General features: G+C 36.4%; 1 protein-coding gene across 2 annotated transcripts; it reads left to right on the top strand.

Annotated features, from left to right (window-relative positions):
- Positions 1-6,301: 6,301 nt before the first annotated feature.
- On the top strand, positions 6,302-14,810 carry IL10 (interleukin 10). 2 transcript variants are annotated; one of them, XR_005777212.1, is made up of 6 exons: positions 6,302-6,483; positions 9,507-9,569; positions 9,911-10,063; positions 10,917-10,982; positions 11,507-11,614; positions 13,401-13,475. XR_005777212.1 is itself a non-coding variant. In XM_040421841.1 (5 exons), exons 1-5 carry the CDS (start codon positions 6,322-6,324, stop codon positions 13,488-13,490), a joined length of 534 nt encoding a protein of 177 aa, XP_040277775.1. In that variant the 5' UTR covers positions 6,302-6,321; the 3' UTR covers positions 13,491-14,810. The 2 variants fall into 2 exon arrangements, 1 of the variants encoding a protein (XP_040277775.1); XM_040421841.1 differs by lacking the exon at positions 11,507-11,614 and having other exon boundaries at positions 13,401-14,810.
- Positions 14,811-15,788: the final 978 nt, after the last annotated feature.

Below are 15,788 nucleotides of genomic sequence, written 5' to 3' on the forward strand. Positions count from 1 at the left end.
GCTCCCCCAATGAAAAACACGCTACAGTGTTAGGGGTTGAGCGTCTCCCCCAGAATTGCCACTATATTTCTGTGTTTGTGTCTTGTTTTATATGTAGTGTATGTGCCTTTACCTGGCATTCAAACACTCTCTTTTGCACCTGGAAACCTCCATCACATGGTCTGATATGGGTGTGGCTTACAGTCTTGCTTTGTTCACATTGCACTAGCTGTCCTGCTAGGCGGTTGTGTGGAAACTTGGCTGTGAGCTGGATTACATCACCTTCAGACCTTGTTCACACCATAGTTAGCATAGTGGTAGGACCCCGTGCCATGCTGAGTGACCGTGACATGGTGCATGATGGGCTCCGATATTTTCCTGACAGGAATATATTGGCAAAAGTCTCAGCTTTTAATATCTGCATTTATGACTAGCCAGTATAGTCAGTGGCATATCCGTTTGGTGCATTTTTTCTGTGATTTATATGATTATATTTTCATCCGCACAATGCTCCGTTTTGTGTAGGATGCCTTTGTGGTGCATGTGGACCGCGCCGACATCCTCCACCGTATGCAATTTTTTTACTGGGGATAGTCGTTTGCTGCGGTCCACATGCGGTGGGGCTGCTCCCCCAATGAAAAACACGCTACAGTGTTAGGGGTTGAGCAGCTCCCCCAGATTTGCCACTATATTTCTGTGTTTGTGTCTTATAATACATATAATTGCTGGTAGGTATATTAGTGAAAAGTATGTGACAGACTCACTTTAAAGAGGACCTTTCACCACTCCTGACATGCCTGTTTTAATAGCTACTTGCATTTCCCATGTAAAAACAATTCTGGAGCATTTATTCTTATGGCTCTATTTTGTGCCATTCCTTTATTATTTTTACTAGAAGTTATAAATGAATTGCTAGCAGTCTGCAGTAAGGGTACAGAGTGGTGGTAACCAGTTGGGGGTGTTTACCTGCACAGACTCACTCTATCCAATCAGTGCTGCCATTTTCAGACTGTGCAGGTACACCCCCCAATTTGTTACCTCCCCTCTGTACCCTTACTGCAGACTGCTAGTAATTTATTCATAACTTCTAGTAGAAATAATAAAGGAATGGCACAACAAAAATTGATGCTCCAGAATTGTTATTACTAGTGTTGAGTGCGAATATTCGAATAATGAATTTTTATCTCGAATATCGCAACTTTGAGAATTCGCGAATATTTCAAATATAGTGCTATATACCGGTATTCACTATATCGAATAGTCATAATTTTTTAACATCTGAAAACATGATTCCTCACTGCTTCTTGCTTGTGGGCCAATGAGTCATTGGCCCACAAGCAACTTAAGCAGGAAGGAATCATGTTTTCATATGGAAATCTTTTTTACGAATATTCTAAAAAAGAATATATAGCAATATAGCTAATATATTAGTTATTTAGAATATTCGTCTTTTTCCCCCCAATATATACAGTTGTTAGCATACCCCTCCCCGACAAGCGTCCCCGTCACGATGGGAACGCCTGTGGGTTAGAATATACTATCGGATCTGAGTTTTCCCTGTGATCGTGAAAACTCTGATCCAACGGTATATTTTAACCCACAGGTGTTACCATGGTGACGGGGATGCTTGTCGGGGAGAAGTATGCCGAAAAACTGTACAGGTTGAAAAAAAAAGGCAAATATTCAAAATAACTAATATATTCACTATATTGCTATATATTAGTTTTTTTAAATATTCGTCATATTCTAAAACAAGAATATATAGCAGTATAGCGAATATTCGCAAAATAAAATTTTTTAGCAATTTAGCTACTATAGTGCTATAATCTTTTTTTATAGTCATTTTTTTTTTCTCTTCTGGACTTCAGATTTGGAAAAAATTTACACTATTAAAAAAATATATTATAGCACTATATTAGCTTAGCTAAATTGCTCTGTTGTATTTTCTCGAATATTCGCTATATTGCTATATATTCTTGTTTTAGAATATGACGAATATTCTTAAAATGAATATATAGCACTATATTTACTGCTATATATTCTTGTTTGATCAACTTCGCATTATGCGATTTTTACATTTTGGATTAATCGCAATCGCGAAAAATAATCTCGAATACGAATATTCGCGAATATGAAACAAATATTCGAGCGAATATTCGTGAAATATTGTAAATTCGAATATAGGAGCTGCCGATCATCACTAGTTACATCAGGAATGCATGAAGCTATTAAAACAGGCATGTCAGGAGTGGTGAAAGGTCCTTTTAAAAGTCATTGATTTGTAAAAATTCATTGATAAATATTATATGTATAATAAACTCTAACAGTACAAGCAGTTACTTCAGTAAAATGCTAAATAATGGTTACACCATGTAATATGTTGGGTTACATACACACAGTGGTTACGAGTTACGACACTGCCTTCAAATGCTGAGTCAAACACAGGGCTTTTCCAGGGAGGATGATAGTGAATCATGTGTTTATTGTGCATGTGTCATTTACTACACAATACAATTTTTAGGTACATATGGGCTATTCTTCATCAATAAACCCTATGTAACATGTATTTGTTTATGAAGTGAATATTATTATCACTATTATTATTTGGAGCCATTGATTTGTGAATATGTATTGACCAGCATTATCAAATGTGAATAGATCTAACAGTACAAGCTGTAACATCACTTATTATTATTATTGTTTTTTTAGGGATTTAAAAGGTGATGGCCAAGACAAACACAAATGGGATAAGAATGTAGAAGCGCTATGCTGGTACAGCCCTGGTTAGATTTACCCCAACAATACCTTGATCATATGAACCCTAAGAGCAAAACTGTTGTCTTTTACAGCCAGTGCTAAGACCATGACCTCAAACTGAATATCTTTGATAATGAGATTTCATAAACTATTTTATTGTTTTAGAAAACATCGTAAGTCTAATATGGGTTCTACAGGTAACAGATTATAGCCAGGACACATAACCTCAATGTCCCTGTTTAGTAATTCACTTTCTCTTGAACCCTAATATGTTCCTTACATCTTGGTTTCTGATTTTTTTTTATTATAGTCAAGTCTTCGCTTAAGATGGCCTTAAGCCTAAAATATCAGTTGGCTGCACATTCATTTGGTCAACAGCTGCCTCTCCTTCACCTCCTCAAAGACACTGATGCTTAGCATTGCATGCATATTTATTCAACTTATGAGGGTGAGGAATGCTGATGCAGACTTCAGACTGTGGCATATCTCCTGGCAGAGCCAATCATCAGGCAAGATGAATTTCATGATATTGCATCTAATTCTCATCCTTTCAAAAGCCTGCCTTCAGTGGACCCATAGACATTAGATTGATTACATTTGTGTAACTGTTAGGGGCAGCTCCAAGTTCCGTTGTCCTGAAAATTTGGGTTGACTAAAGAGGAAAATTATGATTTAATTTTAGGATCAATATAACAAATTTAATAATGAAGATCTATTGATCAGTTCCAAATTTTAGAAGGAAAGACGGACTATGGAATTTGAGTCAAAATTGTGATCTGTTCCTCGAAAAGAGAAACACATGAGAGCTATTAGCTTGCTCCAACCAGTTATGGGTGTTTTAGACTGCCCAAAGTGATCAGATGGCAAAGGATAATTTACTCATTTGTCATTGATCACATCTTTTATAATGACATAATTGACACATTTAAATGGAAAATGTTAGCCTTCTTTAGTGCATTTTCCAGTATATATAGGAGTAAAGTTAAATAATTTAATGGAAGCCAAGTTTAAAAGAAATGTCAGGGAACAGATTACTTTGCCTTTCAATATTTATTTTATGGAGGAAGATCCTTTAAATGGGTTGCACAGGATTAATACAGCAACCCGTCCACTGGTAGCCTGTGGAATTGCAGCTTAGCCCTGTTCACTTCACAGGAGATGAGCTAAAATACTAGACAAATCACAAGGACAAGTGAGTTGCTGCCTTTGGAAGAAACAGTGATATTCATCAAATCCTGTACAGCACCTTTAATATAGGCAATGGGTTATAAAATACCTTGATATCATTGCCTTGTAACACTATACTTCCTCATAGTGCACAGATACAGTATACTGTCCAGTGCCCAGAAGATTATATCTATTATATCATCATCACTACACACACATTACTACTGTCTGAACCTTGTAATCACCATATAGAAATATCTACAAAAATACAGTAATTTTATTTTTAGATGGTATATATTATACATTATATATACTTTTAAATGGTACACTCACAGTCATTGTTCAAAGGAAATAAAGTTTTTGTTTGAACAGCATATTATAACAATATTGTACCACATAATATAACAGACAAACATTTATGGAACTTAAATATTGTGGACAGTCATAATTTTTTTTAATTAACCCCCTAAAGGGCATCTGTCAGAAGATTTATACTGATGAATCTGGCTGACCTGTTACATGTGCGTTTGGCAGCTGAAGGCATCTGTGTTAGTCCCATGTTCATATATCCCTGCATTTCTGAAAATATTTATTTTCTACAATATGCAAGTGAGCCTCTAGGAGCAACGGGGCGTTACTATTAATCCTAGAGGCTCAGCCCCCTCTGCAACTGCTACAACCTCTGCACTTTGATTTACAGGGCCAGGAGTGATGATATTTTCACTGCCTGGACTGGACCTGTTATTCAACGTGGAGAGAGTGCAGCAGTTGCAGAGAGAGCAGAACTCCTTTTGCTCCTAAAGGCTCATTTACATAAATTAAAAATGCATAGATAGATGACAGACAGACAGAAGAAAGATAGACATATGATAGAAAGATAGAGATAGATAGACAGACAAAATATGACAGAAAGGTAGATGGATAGAGATTGATAGATATGAGATAGATTATTAGCAGTGGCGTGCTAAGGGAGGGGGGCGGCAGGGGAGCTTTCCGCACCAGATTCCCGCTGTCAGAGCGGGGTGCCAGAAGCAATGAGCGCTTCCATCAATACAAGTGGAAGCGCTCATTTCTGGAGCACTGGGAGCCACGGTTCTGTCACTCACTGTCCACTCACCTGTCACTTACTGTCCATCCCAAGCTCCATCTCTCCTTTAGGCCGGCGGAGCACAGAATGGTGAAGCAAGGAGACTTCTCCCTGCTCCACCATTCAGCTTGCAGGTACAGATGGGCCTGTGTGGGAGGGACCTGCTGCCTAAGCTCCTCCCACACAGTGCTGCAGAGCGATCTGTGTCTGCAAGAGAGAGCTCGATGTGAGCTTCAGGAACGGGACAGAGTATGTACTGTGTTTCTTTGTTGTTTATTTTTAACACAGAGGGGGCACAGAGAGAAATAGACAGATTGTCTCAGCAAAACACCTACAAAATACAAATACATTATGTTCATGACAAGGTTTTGAAGTTCTTATAAACAGGGGCTCTAAAAAAAACACACACACAAAAAGATCATGTTCACTGTCATGAACACCAAGTCCTCAGGATAGGTCATCAATATCAGATCTGTGGGGGTCCGACACCCAGCACCCTCGCCTATCAGCTGTACCATGTGCATGCCGTCTCCTGTCTCTCTTCCTGCTTACTGCTGCTAAGTCTATGGCATGCCTTCTCCTCATACAGCTGATCGGAGGGGGTGTCAGATGTCAGACTGATATAGATGACCTATCCTGAGGAACCCCTTTAAGGATGCACCTTCCATAAACTGAGAACTTTACATCAGTTAGCATCCCAACTGAGGTATGACACATTTTATTTCTCAGCACTTTGCCATTTCCAATTTTTATTTCGATTTCTATTTTAGGCAGCAAAAAGGTTAAAATAGAAAGATTGTCAAACTCTCAGCCTTACAGCAATCAAGGAATATAGTATTGCCGGCAGTAGCATTAGTTATATATTTAATATTGCAATATACTGTATATACTTATTAGTTAAATAGGTTAGTTCCAATGACATTACACGTGCACTACAGAAAAGATAATAATTTCAAAAAGTGTGTATCTTCGGCATGAGAGCAAACAGAATCCATTATAGTATACAATATAAATACCATACCAAAAAAAAAAAAAATTGTTCAACACCATCATTTCAGTGAAGACATTTACATAGAGACATCAGGAATATAACATTTACTATAATTCGTTGGGAATAAAAAAATAAATTTTTTTTTAAAGAATCAACAAACCACAAATGGAACATGATTTGCCTAACGTGAGCAGCCAAGGCATTTACTAGCAGGGGAGAGAGTGATGATGACAGGGGGGCGGAGACAGGAAATAATCACAATATATAACAGGACAAAGGGCTTTGGCATTTTGTATCATTTTTTTGCTTTTGTGCAGGAAAATTGTTTATCTGAGGAAACATGAAGCTTTTTTTCTGGTTGCTGGTGCTGAATTTCTTCTGCTGCAAGGAGGTGAAGAGTCAAAGTGGTGATGGGGAAGGAAGCTGTCAACGTGTAATGCACATATTCCCTGCCAAACTCCGAGATCTGAGATCCACTTTCCAGAAAGTCAAAGATTATTTTGTAAGTATTTTAACGCAGTGATAACTAAAGCTTGCCCTTAGGTTCTGCCAGTGACTTATGATTAATGTTTCTTGATGTTCAAATTCATGCATTGTGTTCTTTCTTCATGTGTTTGTGCTCATATAATTTAAAATTTTCTCATGCAAAGCTAACATAAGACTTATATAGTGAAAAAATCTTCTGTATGTCATGCAATATGAGTTGAATTAGAAAATAATTTTTATAGACACTTTTAATTATCAATTAACTTGACATTAAAGGGGTTGTACACTTTATTTATATTGATGTCCTGTCCTCAAGAAAGGTCATCGATTTCAGATTGGTGAGGGGCCGACTCTTGGCACCCCAGCCGATCAGCTGTTTCTATGAGCACTGCCTTCTCTTCATTGTTTACCTGCTCGCCGTCGCAACTGCAGCAGTGAGAAGGTGTAATTACAACTATGGCGCCCCCATTCACTTCCATAGGACGTCTCCTTCCTATTCATTTGGACACGATAGAGCCACCCCAAATAAGTGAATGGGTCGGCTTAGTTGTAATTACAACTGCTCACCGCTGCGGTTGCGGTGGCAAGCAGGTAAAGAGCGAAGAGGAAACATCGTTAGTACGAGCGCTACAGTCAATAGCTGATTGGCGAGGGTGCAGAGAGTCGGTCTCCCGCCAATTTGATATTGATATAAATAAAGTGGACAACCCCTTGAAAGATATTAGTAAAACATTTTGTCTTTTTATACATAGAAACTTTAGGGGACATTTCTCAAATCAGATACACCAGTTTTGAGACTTAAAAAAGTCACAAGTCATGGTGGTTGCAGCATTTTTTGTGACATTTATTCTAATTTTTGGACATTTGGTGTTCCTTGTCCACTTTTCAAAGACTATTTAGGGGTTAAAAGTGAGATTAGACCTGGATTTAGGCACATTTACTATGTGCAACTTTTGCAAAACTCCAATACAGGCAACCCCTTGGTGTGCTTTAACACATAGAGGTGTAAACCACATAGCACTCCCACCAAATATATTATTAGGGTGCACCATTGCATACATTTGGAACAGGCACACAAAGCAAAGACAGACTTAAAACTGGCATAAAAACAACTGCAAATAATAAATGTCTCCCTTTGTCCTTCATACCTTAATTTGAGATTTATGGGGCAACTGGTGGGGCACATTCTATGTGCCAGGTGGTGCCAAAAAGCTGCTATGCCTTGACCCGGGTATTTAAATACAGAGTTGAAGTATGCCACGACCCGTGTAGATATAGGGGAGTGAGCTAAATCTTTGCCCCGAGTGAAGAAAAAGATTTATACTAACTTTCTTCCGTTACAACATCATTTGCATGCAACAAAACTCCTGACAAATCAATATAAAAAAAGGCAGTGTGGATGTAATCTCTCATAACTGTGGAGATACAGTAACTGTATGGATGTAAGTCTTATCCTCTGCACCTCTATGAATCTGTAGGCAGTTATGCAGTTATAATGCTGCTCCTCTCTTACCTGTAGCCACACTTCCTGAGATCTTCATTGAGGAACCGAGTTTAAATTCTGCAGCATGCTACAAAATCTTTGTATATTTATTCTTTCTCATAAAATTCTCATAAAGTTGGTGAGTCACAAGCCCATTGAGTACTCTACATAAATGATGCAACACTCCCACAATTTCAGTTAAGGAATTTGCATTTTGCTAGTTCTCTTTCTAAATTCTTACAAAACAAAACAAAACCTCCAAACTAGAAAGACACCACAAGATGAAGTCACCAGCCAAGGGTATTGTAGGAATGCAAGCTTCCTTACCTCAGCATTTCTTAAAGTGTGAACTTTGGAAAATCCATGACACACCCTTGTATCTTCATTGACAAATTACAATAAAGCATTTTAGGTCATAGTTTTCTTCATTCAATGACATATAGCCATCTCCAGTAGTGCTTGTGGTTGATGTCCTCACATGCTCTATGATTACATCTGTTTGGCGATGCTCCTGATAAAACACATAAAGTAAAGCTAATGTAGTAAATTATAAATGCTACAAACATGACATGTAGTAGTAGAGGAGGAAATACTGGCTTTTTCACTATGACGATGCCTCTCACCTAAAAGCTCTGTTCTTGTATGATCGTCAGAGTGACTCATAGTTAATATAACACACTTGTTCACATAATAGATTCAGTGTTGCTAATGCTTCCATATATTTATAATCACGTGGATCTTGTACCATAAGAAGGTTGGTACAGTTGTGGGTTAATTCTCCACACAATGGTATAACCAGCATAGGACTGAGGTTCCTTGGCCTCACCAGATGAAATTAATCTGGGGGTCCATTTTCCACTTGTACATATTCATTTTCGATTGCATCATAACATGTAATTTTATAATTGAACATATAAATAAGCTCAAAAAGGTTACTTATCAACTGAGGAAATCAACCAGTGAGTTCCAAACAGGGTTCTCTTCTGCTGCTCCAGCAAAGAGGAGCCACTAGTATTTTGATGGGCCAGCCCAACCATGGACAAAGGAGTTTTTATTTTATTTTATATTTTTTGCACTGGCAAATATCCTGCCGATTGGCGATAATAGCATGTCAATTGCCACTCATTATCTGCATCCACAGGTGGCAGGTTTCTGTAGTATGAGGATGAACGATTTATAATACCTTGTTTGTCCTGATACAGTTTTAATTTCTTGGCTGAGCATACTTTATTTACACAGAGTAATGTGCTGCCGACAAACAATGGTATCAGGTGCCACATAAAAAATCCAATTGAGCATTTGCTCATTTGTCTAGTGAGCAGCATGTTTACCTACATGATTAGGAATGCCATGTAGGTTTTTGCCAACGACAATCTTAGGAAGAACATCATGAAGGTCATGGTTTCAAATATTAGGGTTCTGAATTCCCAATAATTCCTGAAGTATTTGAATGCTCAATCATATCAATGAATGGGTAGCAGAATGAATTATCTTGACTATAAAGATATTATAAACATGACTCTATCAACCTGATGTAGTATTTTTATCTCTTTCAGCAAATGAAAGACAATGCCCTTGACACAATATTGCTTGAAAAAAATTTGCTGGATGACTTTAAGGTAATGTACTTCTTTCCTACTCAATGTCAGTACATATTTTCATGTTCCGAAGTTTTTAGCCTAGGCTTATTGCAGCTGTTATAAAAAAAAATATCCACTACGATAACCAATTACCATAATACATTTTAGGACATATTTTGGTGAGAGTGACCCACCACACTCCACTTTAGCAGGAGCTTGGAACTATTCGGACTACAGATTAGAATATCCTATTCTTTCACTCTCTGACTTGCTCCGTACATGCAGGAGAATTATACATCTGTAGTCTGTAATTTAGAGTGTCTTTCACTTTTGGGAGACGAGAAGTTTATGTTTATTTTTTCTTCTCGCTGTTTTTACAGAGTTCAATTGGTTGCCAGACTGTATCTGAAATGATTCGGTTCTACCTGGATGAGGTACTACCACTTGCAAAAGTAGACAAAAATTATGTAACATCAAATGTTCATTTCATGAAGGACAAGCTCCTAGACCTGAAACTTACAATAAAACGTTGTGTGAGTATATTGAAAATGTACAAATCTATATGGTTAAATCCTATTTGCTCAAATGCTCTATTCACATAAGTGTCATTTACAATGTAATTGGTACTTCAATCAGATGGAGGATGCTGGGCAGATGTCGGATCTGCTTTCAGACAGATAATGATGAACCACAACAGACTTCATTGACTTGAATGGGGGTCTGTCAGTGTTCCATTGAGGTTACAGTATTTTTGGCTTCACGAATAGTGCAGTAGACTAAATCTAAATAGAACTACCAAATAAAGCTCTCTATATAGAAATTGTATTCTACATATCAGTACTGGTCTCAGATCAAATAATTAGTTAGATGTTCTCATTGTATTTATGACATGTTAGAAGATCACTACATTGTAGTACCTCCTAAGTTATGAATATACAATGTGCTGCACATTAAAAGCACAGAATGAGGATAATGGGAGTACCCCCTAGAGACTTACAGATATATCCTTACCTTTCTGCTAATTGCGTTAAGGACTTCAACTTCTCAAAATACAGATTCAATGCATTTTTGAAGCTTGATAGGCTAAAATTCACATAACAACCACTGTTTGGCCACATATAGAAACCTATAGCATTCACACCTCCTGCCAGAGTACTTCGAAATCATGTTTTGTTTCTTAAAAAAAGCTAGTCATCATGCACCACTCATCTCAGGATATGTTGAGCCAAAGGAGAAGTTAAGGAAAGACAGACCTGTAAGGGGTCTAGAACGTTTTCAACTGTGAGAGCACTAAAGCTGAGAAGTTGCTCTTTTGTCATGTCAGACACTCAACTATAACTTCATAACAACGTTTCTTACATTCTGTATTCTGTCTTTCCTTTATAGCAACGTTTTCTTCCATGTGACAAAAAAAGCAAAGCGGTACAAGAAATCAAGGAAAAGTATACTACAGTAAGTGGGTCTTCTACTTGTTTTTGACATGTTACGAAATACTGTAAAACTAGTAATCTTAAGGGGTAAATAACAGCATGTACAAATAAGGCTAATTATTTTTTTTATTTAAAAGGCTGAAAATTTGTCCTGGTCATATGATGATGGCACAGGGGCCTGGCTTGTGATAGCCATTCCTTATAATGAGTATCTGCATTAGAGTCACATGACCAGGACTATTTTACGCTTTGGGTAGTAAACAATGAAGGTTCTCATTAAATGACAGCATGCAGAGATCTTAAAAACCACAAGGAATAGATACAAAACATATATATATATATAAAAAAAAATGCATAACTTTTTATTGCGTAAAGAATAACATTTATTTACAGAAAACCGGAAATCCCCTATAAGTTGCCCAAGGGTAAAATAAAATGGCCATTCATAGACAGAGCAATACATAAAACTTCCTGCTTGAATAACACTGCAAGATGTCATTGCATCTTAAGCAATATACTTAGCTAATATGTTTCCTGTTTCACCAGTTGCCAACCTCTATAATGAAGAAGCTTCCTGGGGAAGGAATGATGTAAACTATAGCTGCTGTTGGCATTATTACGTTAGTTAGCTACGTCAGCAAAGAATCTGCATATGTATGTAAAAAAAATATATATAACACGTAATAATTCTGAAGTACCTGTAATTAGGAAATGACAGGAAGACTGAATGACACATTGTCCATGACTATGCATTGCAGAAGTGCTGTCCTCCCTGTTCAACATCCACAATTTTATCTGCAATTACAAACTCTATTTTCCCTCGTTTAAAAGCATGAAACCCAAATCAGAACTTACAAAATTCATAGATTCATGAAAAAGATGCATTTTTAGGATCCATGCTGTTTTTCCCAGATCCAAACCTCAAAATGATGTATTGCCAGGATCTATTTTGTTGAAATTCTAAAACCAAGACATAGTTGTAGTTACTTAGTAACATTGTTTGTAAGAATGAAAAAAATACATATGTCCAACCAGATTGGCCTATTGAGGCCAATGAGGGAGAAGGCAATTTTTTATATTAGAAAAAAAAATTCCTTTCCGACTCCAAATTTGGCAAATGGAAGTTCCTGGGACAAAGACCCTTCTTTGGAAATCTAGTAACTTTATCCTGTAATATTATTAAAGTCAAGTAATGAGTCCAGGCACCTCTTGAACTCTACATAGTTATTAGATCACACATTAACCATCTTTTTTCTAAACTAAATAACTGTAATTTTAATACTAGATATTTTATTTGTATTTATAGTAGTAGCTATTTCAGTACTAGTAGCAATTGTAGTAGTAATAGTGGTACTTTGGCAGTTGGTTAATACTAGTAGCAATTGTAATAGTAGTTTTTATAGTAGTTCTAGAAAAAAAGTTTTTATACTATTAGTAACTATAGTAGTATTAGTAGTAGTTTTACAATAGTTACGCCGTAGCAGTAGTAATTATTTTAATACTAGTAATAATTATAATAACCTTTGTAGTAGCTATAGTAGTAGTAATAGGTTATAGTTGGTGTTGAGCAAATCAAGCTTTAGATCATCAGCATCATCATGTCTCTGTACAGGATTAAAATGTATCGGCTCAGTGGAGCCAAACTTAGTTTCACCCGAGGTTCAGCGAGACTTCGGTGAATTAATTCAGTATTCTTTTTTTTTTTTTTACTATTAGTAACTGTAGTAGTATTAGTAGTAGTTTACAATAGTTACACCGTAGCAGTAGTAATTGTTTTAATACTAGTAATAATTATAATAATAGTAATAACCTTTGTAGTAGCTATAGTAGTAGTAATAGGTTTTATAATACTAGTAGTAAATGTAGAAGTAGTAGTTTCACTACTACTACTAATAGTAGTAGTTATAGTTGGTGTTGAGCAAATCAAGCTTTGGATCATCAACATCATCATGTCTCTGTACAGGATTAAAATCTATCGGCTCAATGGAGCCAAACTTTATTTCACCCAAGGTCGCGCAAGACTTTGGTGAATTTATTCAGTATTCATTTCTGCATCTTTGAAAACTTTTAAAATTAGGAATCCGAGGTACCCGACTTTGTTTTTAAATATGCAGAAATGAATACTGAATTAATTCACTGAAGTCTCACGCAACTTCGGATGGAATAAATTTTGCCTACACGTAGGCAGTACATTTTAATGAGGTTCGGGACAGGTCGGACAAACCATTTGAACCAATTGACTTCAGGTCTCAGATACGAAGCTCGATTCGCTCAAGCCTAGTTATAATAGTTGCTTTAGTACAAATAGTAATTGCAGTAGTTTTTTTACTAGTTATAGTAGTAGTAATAGTTCAGCTGTATATTCAACTAATACAGTTTAAGTATTCTTCTATATTCTTAAGATGTCTTTCTTACAATTTCCATTCTATTTAATTTCCAGTTAAAGGAACAAGGGATCTACAAAGCAGTTGGAGAATTTGACATCTTCATTGATTACATTGAAGAATACCTTATGTCCAGGAAGAAGTAATAGATCTTAATCTGATTAGTTTTTAATTCATTGTTTTCTTACCTGAAATTGAGGGCATTCATCCACCATTGTCATATGGAAGAAATTAGAAAACATTTTAAGTGAAGATTTGTGAGGTCAAGTATTACTGCCACAACATGCTTAAATGTCACTTGGGATGTACTCACAGTCATTTTAACTGCTTTGTCGTTATTATAATTGACCAGCTTAGGATCAGAGATATGAAAATATAAATGAAGTACAATGTACTAAATGGACTTTGTTAGCTAGAGCATAACAAATGATGAACATTCTGTTGAATGTGAAATATATCTCTAAGAATTAGGGAGGCTGATACTTGATCATGTTGATTAGTTTCATAATGCTGCAAAACCCCCAGTTGTGCACATATTGAGGTGTCTCATGTCTTATGTTACTTTGTATCAAATGCATGTTTTAGTGCTAGGCTACAGTATGTTTGCTACGATGAAGATAATTGTTTACTTCCATTTTATGGCTTCGTTTGTCTCTTCTAAGGGCTCGTGTACATGGCCATGCCTGTATTTAGGTCCCGAAAATCTGGATAACTTATATGTGCATTCAATATTTTTCTACTATCAATAGAAAAAGCTATTCTATTATAGGATCTGTTCTATAGTTTGTGGAACAGCCACACAGAACCACAAAAAATACATGCATGTTCCCCTAGAAATTAAGGTGGAAAGGTGCCATCCACAAAAACATGAAGATAGCACACTGAAGAAAATATGGTTGTGTGCTCGAGCCCTATTATGTAGAGAAGATCCAGGTAAAAGTATGAAGTCTTTAAGTTAATGTTCCCTGAGAAAGGGATAGAAATAACTCTTGTCCTGCAGGATGTATACTATCTCTTAAATGCGACCAATAGGTGATTACCCTGTAGGCAAGTGTCTAAAACCCTCAAAAAGCTTAGTATCAAACAAATCAAAGACTCCCAGTATTGTTTTTCCACTGCTTGTGTACAGTTATTTGCTCCCTATTAGTAGAGACTATTATTCTCATTTTCCATATGTTCCCCTTGGAGTTTTACATTAAAGACTTAATACCTTTTGTGAGAACTTTGTAAAGAGTCACTTAATTTTCAAACAATTATTTCAAAAGCATGTCACACAGACAACCAGAACCTTACTCTGTACTGGGTGAGAAGGAAAAACTCCAAAATAGGGCTGCTGTTTACAGATAGATGTCCCTGGTTTGGCTGTAAACCTGTGTGATAAACCAATCATGTTGCTATCCACTTTAGCAGGCCACATATTTTTGGTTCCTTAGACACAATGTTGTTTCTTTTGAATTGTATTTGTATTATTTCAAGCACAATACTCCATGATCCTAGATGTAAATGTGAACATGTACTTTAATTTTAGCATAAATAACATACGTTATTTATATGTGTCCCTTTAAGTTATAGGGTGCTAGCATGTGTTATTTAAATGTGCAATATGTACATATCATACAGTATATTTAACTATTTTTGCAAATGTATCCTCAAAGAGGACCTGCGACCTACGTTTGCAATAAAAATGTAATATAAAATATAAAATGATGCAGTTACTTCCAAGATGATTACAATAGGACTAAACAATTATCTTGACAGCACTCTCGTTGTAGAAAAGAATAAATATACCTCTGTTTAAAATATATTTAGAATATCAAATTCAAATGTTTATCTATTAAAATAATGTTCTTCTTATTCTATGATCTATGGAGTGTTTTTTACCTAATGATATATTTTCATAATAAAAAATTATTTTGTTAAAGAATTAAAGGTGTTGGAATTTGGTGTCGGGGAAAGTTTCTCATACTGTAGTCGAACATTGAAGACTGTCTTCTTTTCAGGCTCATTGCATACTAGCGGTTTCTGGTTGATAGCACCTTGTTTCTTACCCTCCAATAGGACCCCTAATTTAAATTCATGCCTCAAAGATTTACCATCCTGAATACCACTTTTCCAAGAGCTTATATGGGAAGACAACTATATTTAATTCACCCTAGATGTTGAATCATTATCTATGTATAAAAAAAAGGACGTATGTGTGTGTGTATGTATGTATGTTCTGCGAAAACTCAAAAACGCACCTATCCATTTCAACGAAACTTGGTAGACACATCCCTTGCTACATGGAAATAAATCTTGCGGGGGTCTCAGCTCTCTAGGATGTACCGTTCCTGAGATATTCCCAAAAAATCACCTGCATTATCCAATACAAGCTTGCCAGCCTTTCACTTAAATCCTAACTGCCATACACACGGTCACATGTCCCTTATCAGCCAATAGAAGCT

This window comes from Bufo bufo, chromosome 3, assembly GCF_905171765.1.
Source record: "Bufo bufo chromosome 3, aBufBuf1.1, whole genome shotgun sequence".
In the NCBI taxonomy this organism is placed as follows: domain Eukaryota; kingdom Metazoa; phylum Chordata; class Amphibia; order Anura; family Bufonidae; genus Bufo; species Bufo bufo.